Here is a 19058-nt window from a genome sequence, read left to right as displayed (position 1 = left end):
TACATGGTTGCACCAACGATCAATTGAGCAACGTAGCATTAATAGATTAATGCAATACAAAATAAATACATAGGACATGTTTATGTTTTCTACTTACGCCAGTGAGAAATACACAATGCACTAATTAAATATAAATGAACTAGGCAAAATACACATGATAAAATCCAATGGAAATATACACAGAGTAATTAAGATGGAACTTGTGATTAAGTTCGGCTTACCACCAAGTATTCCTCTAGGAGGGAGAATAAATGATATAGTCCAGACTCGATAGCTCAGCTCAAATGAGAATGAAAGAGAGCCTGATTTGATTTGGATCTACTTTATATATGCCCGGAAAATGTGGGCGGGAACCGGAAATGTCCTAGGCTTAGCATTATCTTCCACGTGGGTGGATTTGACTCGAGGTGGGAGCCGCACCTTGGAATATCACGCGGTGTGTTGACCAGGGTAATCTCTTAGATCAAAGAGAGACGTGAGAGAAGGGGGGGGGGGGAGGGATTAGCTTGCGTTCAAACCAAGGTGGTGTGAACCGCGACCGTCCTTCAGACATCCGGCGGGTAAGACAAAAGAGATTGTGTGTTTACCTTTCCCCGATCAAGGGCAGATAAATGAAAGGACGCGCCTTACCTATCTCCAAGGTGGTCAACTAAGTCTAGCCTGGAGAGGAAAAGGTGGTGCGGGTGAAGAAATTGGGGTTAGGACGGGGAAATAATTGAAATAAAATAAATAAATAATGAAAAATAATAATTAATGCTGTGATAAATTTGAGTGACTCTGACAGCGAGTTTTTGACTTGTCACACAGACGAGCGTGAAATACAACACCTCAGCCAGATCTCAGCGCTTTCTAGAAACCTTCACCAGCAAAGCTCTGCACCAGACGAGCGTGAAATAAAACACCTCAGCCAGATCTCAGCGCTTTCTAGAAACCTTCACCAGCAGAGCTCTGCACCAGACGAGCGTGAAATAAAACACCTCAGCCAGATCTCAGCGCTTTCTAGAAACCTTCACCAGCAGAGCTCTGCACCAGACGAGCGTGAAATAAAACACCTCAGCCAGATCTCAGCGCTTTCTAGAAACCTTCACCAGCAGAGCTCTGCACCAGACGAGCGTGAAATAAAACACCTCAGCCAGATCTCAGCGCTTTCTAGAAACCTTCACCAGCAGAGCTCTGCACCAGACGAGCGTGAAATAAAACACCTCAGCCAGATCTCAGCGCTTTCTAGAAACCTTCACCAGCAAAGCTCTGCACCAGACGAGCGTGAAATAAAACACCTCAGCCAGATCTCAGCGCTTTCTAGAAACCTTCACCAGCAAAGCTCTGCACCAGACGAGCGTGAAATAAAACACCTCAGCCAGATCTCAGCGCTTTCTAGAAACCTTCACCAGCAAAGCTCTGCACCAGACAAGCGTGAAATAAAACACCTCAGCCAGATCTCAGCGCTTTCTCCAAATCTCCACTAGAAGAGCTCTGCACTAGTCGAGTGTGATAAAAAGTCAGAAAGTGTCGGAGGCTCCAGCAACATTAATTTTTTTTTGGAACACCTCAAGAGCAAGAGTTTAACTTAGAGGACACCACGAGGAGGTCGGCAGGACTGTTCCCCAAATCTCTATTCACCGAATCCAATTAGCCTAACTTTTGTTAGGTTCAAGTTAACTCCTCTTAAATAAAATTATTAAAAAAAAAAAAAAAAAAAAAACTAAAGCAAAACTACAATTTTCTAATACCATGATCGTATCCAGAATTTTTTACGGTTCACTCAATCTCCCCCCCCCCCCCCCCAAACAAAACTGCAATTAACAAATTTACTTTCCTAATGGGGGGGGGGGGGGGTAAGATTCAACCCCTCCGTTATTATAGTAAATCTACGAGACATTCAAGCTACGATCTGATAAAAACTAAAACAAAATACTGTCACCAAATTACAGTAGCGGGGGTGAGGTTCAAGCATTCCTTCCCTTAAAAAAAATGAACTAATTCAAAACTATAGTTATCTTATGAATGTGACCAATGTAATATTCAACCCCCCTTTCAAACAAATATCTCACACTGTTATCTGTCCTACTAGTTGCTGGAGTCCATTAATAAAAAAGTAAATCTAGGAGCATTCAAGTCACAGACCATCCACTGGGCTCCGTTAGTAAAGTACAGTGATTAGCAGCTTTGTCTCGTTTTTTTTTTTTTTGTTAGAATAGCAGGATATTGTTCTGTGAACACCGCAGAAAATGCATTTAATAAATTTCGAATAGAAGAAACAATGCTTGGCGCCAGGTCTTCGTCCTGGACCCCGATGACAAAGCTCACAGCGCTCCCCCCTAGATGGCAATGGAAGGGTATCTACTATCATTAACTTAGGAAACACGCTATTCTAAAGTACAAAAACCGCCGAAAAAATGAACGGACTTGCAGTATATGTTGTATGTGCAAAAAAACAACAACTTTTACAAGCATATAAATTCAGTGGCATGAATATTACTTGTTAAAATGTCTTCTTTAAGATATACCTCCATTCTTAATTCAATTCTCTGACGACCTTCAACTGTACACAAAACTATCTACGCCATGTCACTCTAACGTTGTGTGTGTGTGTATGTTTATCGTTTCAGACTTATATGTAACAGTTCCACGTACCTCAAGTCCAACGATGGTCAAAACTGAGAAGGACCAGGGTTTCATGCCCGTCCGCTCCAACGAAGACTCGGAAAAGGTGCCCGATGTTATTGAAGAGTCAGACCATCGAGGCAACTGGTCAAGGAAGCTGGACTTCTTTCTGTCCTGCCTGAGCTACGCAGTCGGCCTAGGCAACGTCTGGAGGTTCCCGTACGTCTGCTATAAAAATGGAGGCGGTGAGTTAAAAATAAGAAATGGGGGAAACAATAACTGCCACCTGTCGCGTACGGGATCATTCCTCGGTGATCTCTCTCTTTCTTTTCCTCTTTCACACATATAATGATAAGGCTTGTCTTCGAGTCCGAAGATTAATTAGGAATGCAATATTTCCCAAGGCTAAGCAGCCCCAGCTGTGATCAACATATTTTGCCACATCCATGGCAGCATAACCATTGTCCGCCGGTGGTGGATTAAGATTTTCTTTTCGCCGTCTGCGTCTGTCCTCACACACCTCTAGGTATCTATCTATTGTATCTATCTATTGTATCTATTATTCTGTTAGTTATATTTCTGTATCATATTCTTTTAATCTATACATTTACTCATTTCTTGCTCTCTCTCTCTCTCTCTCTCTGCCTGTTTTATTTAAAGCCAGTGAAAGTCGATAAATTACTGTGACATTTGTTTCAATGATAGTCTGGTATCTACAAGCCAGAACAGGAAAAAAAATGAATGGGTTAATACTTTGGAGTGAGACAAAAGTATTCTACCTGCTCATGGTATACCAAAGAATGCACAAGTCTACAAGCCTTTCATAGCTACTGTAAGTTATGTTATAGTGCAGGCCTTTTGCATATATAACGTAGGTACGAAAGACTATGAGTATATTTTAATTATAGAGCGATTGGGGTCTAAATGCGAATAATGATTACTTTGTATTGCGACTTTGAAGCTTTCATTCTATTACTGAGAGACTGGTGCATAATAAGGAGTACGAAGTCTTGTTATAAAACCTCTATACAGCCTAGTTAAGGAACTAAGTCTCCCCAAGTCTTAAACCTCTATACAGCCTAATTAAGGAACTAAGTCTCCCCAAGTCTACCTACGAAACCACTTTAGCTGAAACCTACTCATAAAACAGATAGAAGTCCTGATTCTAGTTATGGAACCATTGAAGCCTTAAGCCGTAAGAGAGAAATAATGATTGCCTTGTAACTTAATCTGTTTTGGCTTGGTCTTAGCGATAATACTCAACACGGCTCCGTTGTTTTGTGAACTTTGCTCTCTGAACCTTGACCTATGCTTAACTCATGCTTAAGGCTGGATTTCGGACGAAAACGTTAGGGAGGAAAGCGAAGTGGGGGGGGGGGGGGGGGGAAGAAACTGTTGTTAAGTTGGTCGAGATTGTGGACGTTATTGAACTAAAGGGAGGCGGGACAGTAGATGGAAACAATCCGTGACTTAGACAGAATAAAACAAATGACTGTAAGCAATAAACATATAGATCTAGTAGTAGCAAGCAAATACACAAGTAATTGTAGGTCTATCTGACGAAGTTGACCACAAGATGTCTTGAATTAAAAGCTTTGCTTTTCTCTCCTTGATGTAGACTTGAGGGACTGCAGACAGAAATATTTCCCCTAATTTCTTTTTTTTTTGGTCTAGAAGAAGAACTCGTTGATAAATAATAAAAACAGATGCTGCTATTCCGGTATGAATTATTGAAATTGTATAGTCATAAATCTAAATAGCCTGTCTCCTCGTCACGTGACTCATGTAGTTTGCTATTATTGCCTTGTTTCTTTACGCATAATTAAAACATTAGAAAATCTTATTAATTTATCGTTACAGACTTTACAGAGCATTAATATTTTATTGCATAGATATTTCAGAATGTTATTAATCTTAAATAATTATTAATAACAGAAGTAGTGCAGAGGTCGCTCATCCTGCGCTGGACTGGAGTATTAGTATCTCAGTCACCATGACGTAAACACTGATCTCTTGACAGAATCGGTCGGTCTCATTTTTCCTAACATCTTATAATCTGTTTTTCAATAGTAAAGCGAAATATGGTGAGGGTGACGTCTAGTGAAGAGTTCCCCAGACCTGGCGATCTGTAACGTGGACGTTAGCTTTAACCTAATTAATGTTTTATTTTATTATCGATTTGAACTGTAAAACATTTATTCAGGATAATAATATGTTTAACCATAATTGGTACTTCCATTTAGGCCTATAAAAATTCTTGGTAAAATATGCAAATATAAAAATTGTTAGTTCGTTAAATGTATAGTATACCATATATCTTATTTTATCAATTCTAATAGAATCATTATATAAGCCATACATAAGACTTTTGGCGTTATAAGAAAATAAGAAGAAAAATCTGAAAAAAAAAATCTTTAAAAAAAAAAAAAAATTAAGCTTACCCTAAGTCTAAGGAAAAATAAGAACAGCAAAAATTACTGGCATATAGGCCTATCTCAATACTGTAGGGATAAGTTTCCTATTTTCTACATTAGATAAAATTGATCAATTACCACAAAGTGATTAACTTATTAAATACAGGTTTTTTAATTAATTCATGTATTGTCATCGACAATGAATAATTATGCAAAATTTCAATTTGATTCGAAAATGGTAAATAACAGGAAAAAAAGTGTACTAAACGTTTAAAGGGGAATTACTCCACATATACATCCATATCTCTCAATAAGATGCAATTTTTCCCCCTTTTTGATACCAAACAAAGTAATTAATTACCAATATTTAATTAAGTAATTGGTTTATTTATTTGATTGATTTTTGTTCTGTTAGGTAAAAGAAATAACTGTAAAGTTTCAACTTGATCTGAAAATGGGTGTGGTTAGAATAATTTGTTTAAAACTTTTAACAGACAGACAAGAGTTGGAATAAGCTTTGTAAAAAAAAGGATTCAACTTTGCACATTTAATTGAACTGAAATATTCTTTTTTCTTTTTTTTTCCAGGTGCTTTTCTTATTCCTTTTGCAGTGATGCTCTTTATAACTGGAATTCCAATGGTTTTTCTGGAGCTATCATTTGGACAATTTGCTAGTTCTGGTGTCGTCTCTATTTGGTCGGTGTCTCCTTTCTTTCAAGGTAACCTTTTCTTTAAAGGTCTATAAAACTAATGATTTATGAACATTGTTATATATAGATTTACATACACAAGTCTGGTCTTTCAATGTAGATTCATTCTTTTGGAGCTAAATTTTTGCTCTTCATTTTCTTACTCCAGGTGTCGGCTGGGCAATGTTCATTGTCTCCTGCCTCATCGCCATCTATTACAACATGATCATTGCCTGGACCCTGTACTACTTGTTTGCCTCATTCCAAGAGAGATTACCCTGGAGCTACTGTGGTGATTGGAGTTCTGAAAGTAAGTGAAGTTGAATTAAACAAGATCTGGATTTCTTCAATATAAAATGGTCCAAGGATTCTTAAATTACTAAAAAAAAAAAGAATATAATCTTAAGGAAATTGGTGATGTAGCAGTTAGTGATAGCCGATAGGCAAAAGTTAACTAAAAAGTTAGAAACTTTTAGTCCAACTAAAAAAATTAAGGCCATTGTTTATAATAACTAGAAAAAAAGGTATAGTTAAAATTGTAGTTTAATTATTTTTTTTTAGTTACTTACTAAAACGTTTAATTAAAATTTCAAACTCTGGGCCACTTCATGACAGTCAGAAGTGCATACCACTCAATGAAGCATCATGGTAGGAAGGAAGAAGAATCTGATTTCCCTTGACTACACTTTTTTACTTGCTAAACCTATAGTCAACTGCAAAAAAAAAAAATTCTGATTGTAGAATCAAACAAGTACTAACTTTACCATTAAAGTTTACAGCATTACTGTTACTAATTAGGCCTATACAATTTAACTTTATTACATACTGTCTTGTTGACTATGCTGTCATTTATTATAACATTTAACTTTTATTAAAGACTGTCTTGCTGACCATGCTGTCATGTACAACTGTACTTTTCACAATGGTGTCTGGTTAAATGAAACCTGCTACCACAGTGGTCAAGTGAATGAATCATACTTCAACTACATCCAGGGACTGGCCAATTCTACTAATGTCCAGTACACTTCTTCCAGTGATGAGTACTTTCAGTAAGGGCTTTGTCTTTGTTTTTTACCTCGGTAGTCTGCAGACCTTTTGTTTATTCTTGTATTAAACACAAAATGATCTAGTGTGTTGAATTCTAATGATAACAGTGGAAAGTTCATCTCAAAAAACAATTCTTTCAAGTAAAGTCAAGTGTCTAAGCTTGACTGAAAGAAATATTCTGATGTGAAGAGTCTTAAAATAGTTAACTTGATAAGAAATGTCTTCTAATCAATATTTTGTTGTTTGGTGCATTAGGCCTATAGTTTTAGTAGATCTAACTAGTGAAATGTATTTTGCAACATTGATTGAAATAACTTTTGTATCATGTCATTAATGTCTGATGGTACACCCTATTTATCATCTTCTGTTTTTGCTATTTCAAAATAAAAATACTGACCAAAATAGTTATTTTTTTATAAATATCTTTTAAAAAAATTTTCACTACATTTCAAATTGAAATTAAAAAAAAATATTTCTAAACATGTTTATATCTTAAGTCACTATCACATTTCAGTAAAGTTGTTCTAGATATTACAAAAGGAATTGAATCTATTGGAGGTGTGAAGTGGGAGCTAGCACTATGTCTTCTTCTAGCATGGACTTTAGTCTGCATTTGTTTGGCAAAAGGCATCAAGTCCTCAGGAAAGGCGGGTAACTTTGCAGTTCAAATATTCTTTGTATAATTGTAACTGTTAATATTAACAGATTTTATTTTATGTGTATTCATTGTATTCTATCAAAAATAGGCCACAACAATTTTTGGGGTTAGAATATGCAAGTCTTATTGCTTGTCAGACAGACAGCAAACTTATAGCCCTGCTATAATTATATATAACCAGTCATATTACATTTTCTTTCTTTTTTTTTTTTAAATATATAATAATAATATAAATAAAAACAAAGGAATGTGTAACCCTGTTGAAAAATAGTTTACACACATTGAATTTTTTTTTCTGTTGCCATTTTGACAATATAATTGCTAAGAATGCAAAAAAAAAGTTTTATGTTTAAAATTGTTTTAAAATGTTTTATAAATTGAAAATAAAAGATATGTTAAAAAAATATAACTTTTTAATCTTGTAGGGCTATTAGGGTTAATTTATTATTTGGATGACTGGCTAGTCATGTAAAAGTAAAGTTTCCCTTTCAGACCTTGCGATCTATGAGGCAGATGATGTTAAGGTCATCTGTTTCTATGGCCAACCGTTAACGAGCAGGGTATCATGTGGCCAGCACAACGACCAACCGCCTTTACTTTCCCCAACTAAAATCAGGTACCCATTAGAATTGGGTGGACTCAGGGACACCCTAAAAATCCCGAAAGTCAAACTCCCAGCGTTCCACTAAGATTCTAACCCAGGACCTCAGGTTCAGAAGCTGAGCACTTAATCACTCAGCCACCGCACCCCCACCTAGTTATGTGGTCTGTCATTACTGCTATGCCAAATAAATTTTTAAGTGAGGATGTAAAAATCATCATTTCTGAAGGGGGCATTTGAAACTTGCTATTCTAGCTCAACATGTGTATAATATTTTTAGAAAATCCTTATTATCTTAGGCATCAACAAAATTTAAAGTGTATCCTCCCTTAACATAAGTGTAAAATTTGATTAAATCCTGTAGGTGTCATTAATTTGATTGTGTTTTAACAGGCTGTCTACTTCACTGCATTCTTCCCTTACCTTGTCCTCACTATCCTGTTGGTCAGGGGATTAACTCTTCCGGGTTCAAAAGAAGGAATTCTATACTACCTCATTCCAAAATGGGATCAGCTTTTAAATGCAAAGGTAAGTCATTTTATTTGTATTGAAAAACAAAATATTTTGTGTAAATTTAATAGATTTTAAGAATTTGGGATAAATTTTGGCTGAAGACTAACTGATTTAATAACTTTTCTGCCTTCAAAGTATCAAAGTCATTCAATTTTTACTTAAATCTACAAAAAATCATAGTATGAAAGACTTATAAAATGTCCTCACCACTGAAAATTGCTTATTAATATAAGATTTTGTAATTAAGAATAACAAAAGTTTAATTTTGTAATTACAAATCCATAGAAATGTACATTAATATTCATAAAGACAAAGCAAAACTAATACTGTTGAAGTGTTTCTAGGTCTGGAAAGATGCTGCTGTTCAAATATTTTTCTCTCTGTCTCCATGTTGGGGTGGACTGATTACTCTAGCCAGCTACAACAAATTTAAAAACAATTGTCTTTTGTAAGTTTCTGGTGTTTCTTTTTATTTTTTTCATCACAAAAATTGTGCTAAAAGTGAGATGATTCTTGTTGAACAATTATTTGAAATGTTTATTTTCTTATCTTACTTGTAATAATTGCCATTATTGCCCATTATATTTATATAATGGGAACACAATTATACTGATATGGTTATTACTGATACATTAAAGACTCTAATACATTTTATTATGTGTTTCACTCTGTGTAGTGATGCTGTGCTTGTATCCATTCTTGATTCATTGACAAGTGTGTTTGCTGGACTTGTAATATTTTCAATCATTGGATACATGGCCCATGAGTTACATCAATCTGTGGAAAATGTTGCTAGAGATGGTAACATTATTTGATACATTTGCATTCTGAATGTGTAATTATTTGTATAATTTTTAGCTAAAACTTTGTTGATTAAGTGTTAATTAGGATATAGTAGTAGCTTAAAAATTGTTAATTATATAAAATTATAAGAACTCCAATAAATGTTAATTTTTTAAAAATCTATTTTTACTAGTGCTTGATGTAATATAAATTTAAACCATTGTTGTTTTATTTTGTTGACAGGCCCTGGACTTGCTTTTATTGTATATCCTGAAGTGGTTACAAAACTGCCAGTCTCCCAACTCTGGTCAGTTCTCTTCTTCTTAATGCTGATAACTCTCGGACTGGGAACACAGGTACTTCTGAACACTTTGTCATTGTTTCTTCAATAGAATTGAAATACTGGACTCTGTGCTGTCTTTTAGAAATTAAGCTCTCATTTGGTAATGAAAGACATTTTGCAGTATTTGCTGCAACAGTAGGCATATATAACAGTACACATAACAGTGTAAGATCAAATTGACACACTTGATTTTTTTTTTAACATTTCCATTTTGTAAAATTGTAAAATATTGAGTCTTAATAGCTCATGTTTTTTTTTTTGTTAAGATAAGTTGTACAATTCTAAATAAACTGCAAAAATAGTTTTACAGTTTCAACAAAGAAATAAAACACTTTATGTCATTCTATATAATTTATCATTTTCATTTTGCTGTTTCATGTCAGATTGCAACAGTTACCACAGTCCATACCACTATACTAGACACTTTCACAGAGTTTTTCAGACCTGGCAAGAGATCCTTTATACTGCTATTGAGCATTGCTGTAGTTGGATATCTGATAGGTTTATCTTTCTGCACACAGGTTGGTGAACATTTATGGAACTGCTTAATTAGTCAAGACATGTGCTGGACATGAACGTTTAATACAGTAATTTAAATTAATTTAATTATGGCACGTAGGTTAATATTTAGGTGACCGGTCACTTCATCCCCGGTCACTTCATCCCCGGTCACTTCATCCCCGGTCATTTCATCCCCGGTCACTTCATCCCCGGTCACTTCATCCCCGGTCATTTCATCCCCTGGTCATTTCATCCCCTGGTCACTTCATCCCCCGGTCACTTCATCCCCCGGTCATTTCATCCCCTGGTCACTTCATCCCCCGGTCACTTCATCCCCTGATATTTTCATCATCTGATAATTTTATCTAACAAATTGTAATTTTAAAAAGCATTAAATGAGCAATATTTAATGTATTCCTTTTTTATTTAAATGACAGAGAGAGAGAAAGAGATAGAGAGAGAGAGAGAGAGAGAGAATCACACCCTAAATATACATGCAAGATTATTTCCAATAAGCATTCAAACAATTAATTTTAAGGCTATAGGAACCTCATCATGACGGGTATGTTCACATAACTAGAGGCCCCCCACCAGTTTCGATATCTAAAGTGAATATCAATAAACAAAATACATACTTACATATACATGTAGAAATGAAATATCGATATAAATAAAGTCCTATAACACAATTTGTAACTTTAATGTTTATAAGGAAGACCGCCTTTATTAGAAAAAATTAAAACCTTATTACAAGGCTAAAAATGACTCGCCCATTTTCAAGAAAGAGCGATTGAAAAATCAAATAAAGTGAAACATGGTCGTACTTTCACCACAGCTTGGCCTTTGATGATAAGTTATCAGCGGCACGGTCATAATTATTGTAATCGCACTTCTATCTCTCAAAAGATTTCCTCTACTTGCACCACACCTTGGCCTTTGATGATAAGTTATCAGCGGCACGGTCATAATTATTCTAATCGCACTTCTATCTATCAAAAGATTCCCACTACTTGCACTACACCTTGGCCTTTAATCATTACGCTATAGATAAGTACACATCCAGATTATCATATAATATTAGATTTCTCATTAAGAATACAAAGTGGAAGAGGAAACACTATAAACGCATTAGTAATATGTCATAAAATGTAAAAAAGAAAGCATTCTACATAATCATATTTATATATAAAATATTTAATTGGGGATGAAATGACCGGGGGATGAAGTGACCGGGGGATGAAGTGACCGGGGGATGAAGTGACCAGGGAATGAAATGACCAGGGGATGAAATGACCGGGGATGAAGTGACCGGGGATGAAGTGACCGGGGATGAAATGACCGGGGATGAAGTGACCGGGGATGAAGTGACCGGGGATGAAGTGACCGGGAACCAATATTTAAACTAGTTATTAGGCTGATTATGAAATTTTGTTGTTATATTTTTTTTATTAAAAGTGCAGATTTTTACCTATAATAACAGGTAATATTTGATCAAAAAGGATTTTTTAAGAATGTTTTTGGTTTGAAATATAGAATAAATTTCAGCAATATAGCCAACCCTTTTTACAAAAATATGTATTTTTACTTTTTTTTTCAAATAATATTTTTGTCTAGAATAGTATTTTCACTGTATGACCTTGCTTGATGATAATAAACATTGAAATAGTGAAGTTGTAGAGTATGTGTGTAGTTTGTTTTTTTCATTTTTTTTCTTTGAAAACATAATATAAGAAGAGATCAAAATGGAGGAATTCTTTTTGTTTGAACTTTTTCACTTTTCTGCATTTATTTTTGTATGCCAGTTTTCCATGATTTTTTAAAATTGTTTAAAATTTTTATTTTACTCTAAGGGTGGAATGTATGTTGTGCAATTATTTGATAACTACGCAGCCACATATTCATTACTGTTTATAGGACTGATTGAGTGTTTAGCCTTATCCTATGCCTATGGTAGGTAAATTCTGAATATATTCACATTCATAGCGTTTAACAATACTAATAATAGTAATACTAATAAAAGTAATAAAATGATTACATTTTTTGGAGCTACTACTTCATGCTTAAAGTTAGACATAATCTTATTTTCTATCTAAAAAATAAGATGTCTGTGAAGTCCAGTATTCTTATTCAAAAATGATTATATTGCATTTAAGGCATAAATAGGCTGGGTTAAATAGGCTGGGTTTGAATTGATTTGGTTTGCATTAGCTCTTTGCCTTAATCTTTTTGTTTTGCTATTTGTCCTATTGTGCTTTAACCTTCGCTAGTATTGGCTTTATAGACAGAACTTCCAATACTCACAACTTCCAACTAAGTGGGCTGATCAAAAACCATTATTGCACAGATAATGATGTTAATTTGTCATTTAATTTATATAGCACTACTAAATGGAGTGCTTTTAAAATATTTCAATTTTAATTATGTTGCACATTTTTAAGATTATGACCAAAAAAAAAGGCTAAAACAATATGGACATATAGAAAACTATTATTGCAAACAAATCCAGATAAATTGCAAGAAGTTTTTGTATGAATGATTGAGCCCTTCAAGTAGTAAATATTTATATAAACAAAAAAATACATTTTAAAATGTTAGTAGGCCTAAATATAGAATGTTTAAGTTTTTCTTTTGATGTCCATTGAAACTAAATACCAAGTAATTATACCAAGTTAAAAAATGTCTGATACATAAAACTCAATGTAAGGTGCCTCATAGAGAAATCAACACTGTTTGACTACTATGTTTGTCAAACTCTGCATGAATGTGTGCTAGATCATTGTAGTACGTGTTACAACCAATTTATCCCCTCCAATACAGGCAATCTGGTGTATTTCTTCTTGTTGACTTATAAATCTTAAAATGTTGCAGTAGGTATCCTATTATTGACTATGAAGAAGATAAATGGAATTGAGTTTATTTTTTACAATTGTTACAACTGACTTGTATCATAATTTCTTTCCTGGTTTTATAGTTTTTGTTTTTCATGTTCTTTAAGGTGCAAACACTTTCTTAGATAACATTGAACTGATGCTAGGGAGGAGACCCAGCATGCTGTGGAAAATAAGTTGGAGCTTTCTAACTCCTGCAGCCTTATTAGTAGGTTGATAAATTATAGGGCCTACAAATTATACAACATTGCATTTTTGTTTATTAAACCTTTTATTGTTATTATTTTTTTTTATAAAACTTCATAACAAAACTCTGTTCAATCATTGTATTATTTGAATGTTGTTGTTTTTTTACAGACCATCTTAATTTTCACTGCAGTAGACTTTGATCCCACAAGTTATGGAGATTATGTGTTTCCAACATGGGCAGAAGTGGTTGGCTGTTTTATCACAATTTTGTCTATATCAGCCATACCATTAGTAGCCTTATGTAAGGTGGTTCAAGGATTGATACGACTACCAAATATAGGATTGTTGGAGGTTAGTTGTCTCTTTCTTTTACACTCTTTCATGGGTACAGCCAAAACAGAATATTTAAGTCATTGGTTAACATGCATGACTAGATGCATGACACACAGGATGTAATTATCTTCTTTTTGAAGTAAAGTATTATATAAAAAGAAGATAAGATAAACATTTGACTCATTAGTCAATATTTTCCATATTAAATGTTTCATCTGTTGATATTTATGCTGAGGCCATCTTGTGTATTTGTGTATCTAAACTCAGGACTTAGCATTTTGGTTTGTTGCAACAATGAGCACATTCCTGGCTCTCCCCAAAGGACCTCATTTACCAATCGTAAACAAACAATATTTAGTCATGTGGTCATATTGATAAAACAACTAAAAAATTGTCACGTGACAGCCACTGTGTATTAAAATTAGATTGTATAGAAGAGATAGAGAACCACGTGGCAAAATGTTGTTTGTTTACGATTGGTGAATGAGGTCCATTCTTAGTCATTCTACAATTTATCATGATGTTAATTACAGAAAATAGTCATGGTCCAACCTTTGTTAAACATTGAAAAATGAAACATTTTTTTAAAGACAATTAATGGTGTCTCTGTTGTTGAATACAATACAAATATTAATTTTCCTTCTTTTTATTTTCATTGACAATCTGAAAATATAGATTTGAAAAGAAAAGACAATCTACATTTTGTTATTTGATCTAATTAAACATTGAACTGACAATTAAATTTATTTAAAAGTTTCTTGACATCAAAACATGGTAGAAGTGTATTCTATAAAATTTTTTGACTTATTTTAGCAGTAAGTGATGATTTATTATAATAAAATTAATTTGTTCAAACTAATTATATTACATATATCTTTTAAATATTATGTTACCAAAAAATTTGTTTTAATATTTTTGGCATTTAAATTTAAAGCCACACAAAGCATAGAACTCACTGGTTGTTTATTTTTTTGCTTTAAAAAGGTTATAAAAATGATGATGAAACCAACCAATGAATGGGGCCCTCGGTTAAAAGAACATCGTGAACTCATGAAAGTCTCACCAGATACTTATGAATCTCAGAGATGCATGATGCTCAATGACTTTAGTAGTGAACGCAGTTGAGTTTAGCTAATGCTAATCTACAGAAAGCATTAATTTGAGAATCACACTGTACACAGACTCATTGATACATTTTCTGTACTGATAACTATAGCCTGAATAGAATAAGCTATATATATATATTCTTTCTATAGTATCTAAAGTCTAAGTTACTTGTATTATTTAAGTATCTATAATATCCTAAGTCTTAGTAGGCTAAGAACCATTCATCTATTGTCTACATTTTATGTCCCTTGTATTTGTTTAATATTATCTATGATATTCAAATTCTTAATTGGCTAAATCACTTCCATGCTGTCAATACAAAAAGTCTAGAAGGGCTTTGGTGATCTTTGAAGATCTATTGCTTATTATACACTTATTCACTTGTACAATTATTATAAGCATTAATTAGATCTATTGCCTTTTACAGCAGCATCAACTTATTACATTATTTGATATTTTGTGCTGTTGTGAGGCCATCGACTTGTTAGGATATTGGTGTATCTAGTTATCATGTATTAATAAAATTATTTTTGTAATAAACAATATCAGTAATATTTAAATGCAAAGAAATATCTATTTTATCAGCCATCTTAATCTAATATAATTAATCTTGTTGATGACCTCATGAAAGATAGATTTGGTGTTTTTTCTTTGAAAAAAGAAACTGCAGTCCAACCTTTATATTATTCTATGATGACACATGCTAAGGTTGACTGCACTGCTGGTTTAAAAAAAAAAAAAGTATTACACAGGCAACAAACTTCAGCAGATAAGGTTTTGAACAGTATGTGCTTCACAGAGACATGTTGACATGATTGTAATGTTAGATTGTACATGACATGTAATATATTTGGGGCCTTTTTGTTTATGTCTATTAGTTTCTTCTCTACTGTTGCAAAAATGTAAGTCTTCACTTCTCTAAAGCTTTCACAAATATGTTATCAGAGAAAATAGGACGAATTGAGAAATTAGAAAATGATTTAAACATTTATCAGTTAAATGTCATCCAATCTTTTTTAATAAAGTTTTAAAAACACTGCATAGATATTTATAATTTTTAATGTTTCAATACTGATATTTAGACTTTAAATATAAGAATTGATTCAGCAAATACATTTAACCTAGCCCTAACTTGGTGAGTTTGAGAAAATATTTGGTGGAGGTTATGTAGTCCTGAACTAGCTATTATTGTCCAGTTCAATCTAGGCTAGCTATTTTACACAGGTTATAGTCTGACTCCCAGTGGCATGAGTCTCATTCTTGTCATTTCAGCCTCTCATTCAAATGGGTTAAGGATTATTAATATGACACTTTATGCTTAAGTATTAGAAGACATTCTTTTCTTCTGAAAACACCAGCTTGATTTTCTCTTTGTGCATGCAACCCAATAGACTTGCACCTTTAAGAAGCTCTAAGCCTTTCAAGTGTTCATTTCTCACAGCTTTTTATACCATAATGAAGGTGCTTTAGGTTATGTTTACATACAAGGGAAAGCCTGGTAATAGGTGCAAAGCATTTTCTCTCACTTTATCCATTTATGTTTCTAGTATAATATATATAATTTTTAGTGTGATTCCAATAATTAAAAATGCAGTTGATGCTTTCAGATAAACAGTGTCAGATTCTATTTTAGAATTTTTATTGAAGTTTTTAATATATTTGTTTGTTCTACAAAAAAAGTTCTATTTATGTTATATATCATTTGAATTCTTTTCTATTTAATTGATATAGAGTAGGCAGGTTGATGGTGTTCTTTATTTGTAGGTCTAGTGTTTTTGTTTTTATACTTTACCTCCATTTCATAATGTGATACATTGTTTATTTTGTTTTTATTTGTTATGCTATACATTGTGTAGTAAGTAGAGTACCTCTGTCAGACCTTGGGATGCTATAGGGCAGATTATGTCCAAGTCATTTGTTTCTATGGCTGACAAGGGTGTCATGTGGCCAGCACATCTACCAACTGATTTACTTTCCCCAACTTTTATCAGATACCCATTTACGTTGGATGAATCCCGACATAAAAAATCCCAGTTTTTACCAAGATTTGAACTTGGGTTCCCACGGTTTGGAGGCCAAGTGCTTTACCACTCAGCCCCCATGGCCTCCTATTTCAACAGGACTATTTATACTTGTATTCTTCTAAAAAAGTTAGGATAATAATTTGTTATTTATTAAATACCTCGGTAAGGATTTGTTTTATAATTTTATATATAGATAAGCCCATTATTTAAATTACTTTTTAATTTTAAAAAAATGATGCTCTTTTTCTTTTCTAGCAACTGATTTTTTTTTATCCAACATATTCTTAGTTTGAATGAAAACTGATTAAAATGTTAAACTTATTTATGTTCACAACTACAAGAGGAACACAAGAGGAAATCCTCCTTCAGTGTTCTGGGTGTAACAAACTTGCTAGCAGTTAGATAGTAGATCTTATTCTCCAAAACTTTTGTAACACTTGTGTTAGCTGTTGGAAACCTATCTAGTATTAAAAATACTTGAATGCTTTTTCTTTATATTATGATATGAGTATTATATTATATTTCTGAGCTGTTCTTTTGGTGCCCCATTCTGTTGTTACTGCCAATATATTATAAATAAAATATTATCTAGGTCTGTCTTGTAGTGTTCAAATATTGTACTAATGAACATGAACAAATATTTATACACTTAAAAAGGCCTTGGGAAAATTATTTTTTTTTAAATTATATTTTATTCATAGGCTTAGGATAAGGTATATTTTTTGTTTCAGTTTTAATATTTTTACTGGAAAATTTCTAATTTGGTATCATATTTTAATTTGTTCAAAACAAAAATATTCAAGATAAGCCTAACAATTGTATTTCTTGAGGTGTTAATGAACAAATCTTGATTTTGAAAGGACAGAAGTATAAGATAAAGTAAGTCATATGCACACTGTGTTGCACAGTAAAACTTAAAAAATATTGTTCGGCCCTATGTAAATGAACATATCAGTATAACCAAGTATTTACTTGAATTAATTTATGACTAAATTGTTACTAGTCAAAAGTGATGTATTAGAATTTAATTTATATATTTTTGTTTAGCTATATCATTGTGTTGTTTTGTATTATGGTTTGCCATATATTATTAGTGTGTCTGGTAAGGGAGGTGTTCACTTATAATTCGTTCCTTTCTGTAGAGCTATTTTTATATTATCAATTTGAATCTGTTTAGAGCTGTTAATATTTGACTTTAAGATTTGTACAAGTTAATTAATATTTGACTTATTGATTTGTATAAGTTCATAGAATAGTGCAACGTTATATTTACTTCAGATTGATTCAACATAATTATTTTTTTAAATGAAAGCATTAATAAGCTGTCATCTTGTTCAATGTTTGGCCAATGTGACTAATGTTTTTACAATGCAATGTCCAAAAGATTTTTCAAAAATTGATAAAAAGAGTTGCTAGACGGCAGAATTTGTAAAAAGACTGAAGTTCACAATTAAATAAAAATAGATTTTTTGCTACTACTTATAATAAGGTAAAAATATATTTAAAATACTAACCTGAGTAGAAAATAATTAGAAACACAAGTCACCTGTTTGTTAAGGTCCAAAAGACATGACGTGTTAAATTAACTAGAATATCTTTGTTGAGCAGCATTTAAATTGATGGACATTAAAATGTTGAACTGCTATTGACATTTACCTACATGCTAGTTCATTTCATTAGAGAACAAGTTTTGAAGGAATACCTACAAGTCTGTAAGATTGGTAAATGTTTATACACTTTAACAATAATTCTTATTGGCTTTGGCTGTAAATTAAATAAAAAGGTAATGTGCTGGGAATATTTAGTCAATTAACATTTGTTAAGCATTTATCCAATTTATGGTTGAGTTTTCACAAGGAAAAGTGTCAGATTGATGATTTGTAAAAACTTTGGGTGTCAACTGTGTATCAACTTTTGCTGTAGAAACTGTGCAAACTATATGTATGGTACTGGATAAGATCGAAAAATATGTTTATATATAATAAAAAAGATTCCTATTCTATCTCAAAGCATTGAAATATTTCATGATTGGAAAAAAATGTGTGCTAATATTATTTTTAAGTTATAAATGAACATTGTATTTTGAGCTATAGTTTCATGATCAGTATTAACATATTCAAATTAAATAAAGACTTCAATTTTTTCATCTACAAAGCTTCATTTTTTTTTAAAACAATATTTTGTTGAAATGGACAATTTGCAAGTAGAATAAAAATCAAATGAGCGTCTTCAATGCAATAATCTGTTTCAGATTTCTTTTTGCTAATATTAAATACTATCTGGAAAATAATAGCAGTATTTACAAAAGGTTACAATTCCTGTAATCATAGTCTTTTATTTCTAAATGAATCAGTTTTAATTAAC

The 19058-nt window shown here is 32.8% G+C and overlaps 1 protein-coding gene across 6 annotated transcripts in view; it reads left to right on the top strand.

Moving 5' to 3' along the window:
* Positions 1–18840, top strand: part of LOC106050313 (sodium- and chloride-dependent glycine transporter 2-like) — a 54433-nt gene extending 35593 nt beyond the window's left edge. For all 6 annotated transcript variants that reach the window (XM_056009546.1, XM_056009549.1, XM_056009548.1 and 3 more), the window contains exons 2-15: positions 2610–2849; positions 5606–5737; positions 5877–6017; positions 6585–6756; positions 7269–7401; positions 8407–8541; positions 8871–8974; positions 9203–9327; positions 9553–9665; positions 10036–10173; positions 12004–12103; positions 13149–13249; positions 13399–13581; positions 14548–18840. In XM_056009546.1, coding sequence (XP_055865521.1) covers positions 2648–2849; positions 5606–5737; positions 5877–6017; positions 6585–6756; positions 7269–7401; positions 8407–8541; positions 8871–8974; positions 9203–9327; positions 9553–9665; positions 10036–10173; positions 12004–12103; positions 13149–13249; positions 13399–13581; positions 14548–14688 — 1920 coding nt within the window. In that variant the 5' untranslated portion in view covers positions 2610–2647 and the 3' untranslated portion in view covers positions 14689–18840. The remainder of the gene's footprint in view (positions 1–2609; positions 2850–5605; positions 5738–5876; positions 6018–6584; positions 6757–7268; positions 7402–8406; positions 8542–8870; positions 8975–9202; positions 9328–9552; positions 9666–10035; positions 10174–12003; positions 12104–13148; positions 13250–13398; positions 13582–14547) is intronic.
* Positions 18841–19058: the final 218 nt, after the last annotated feature.

The sequence above is a fragment of the Biomphalaria glabrata genome, chromosome 14 (genome assembly GCF_947242115.1).
Source record: "Biomphalaria glabrata chromosome 14, xgBioGlab47.1, whole genome shotgun sequence".
NCBI classification, from domain to species: Eukaryota; Metazoa; Mollusca; class Gastropoda; family Planorbidae; genus Biomphalaria; species Biomphalaria glabrata.
This window is presented reverse-complemented; position numbering and strand designations above follow the sequence as displayed.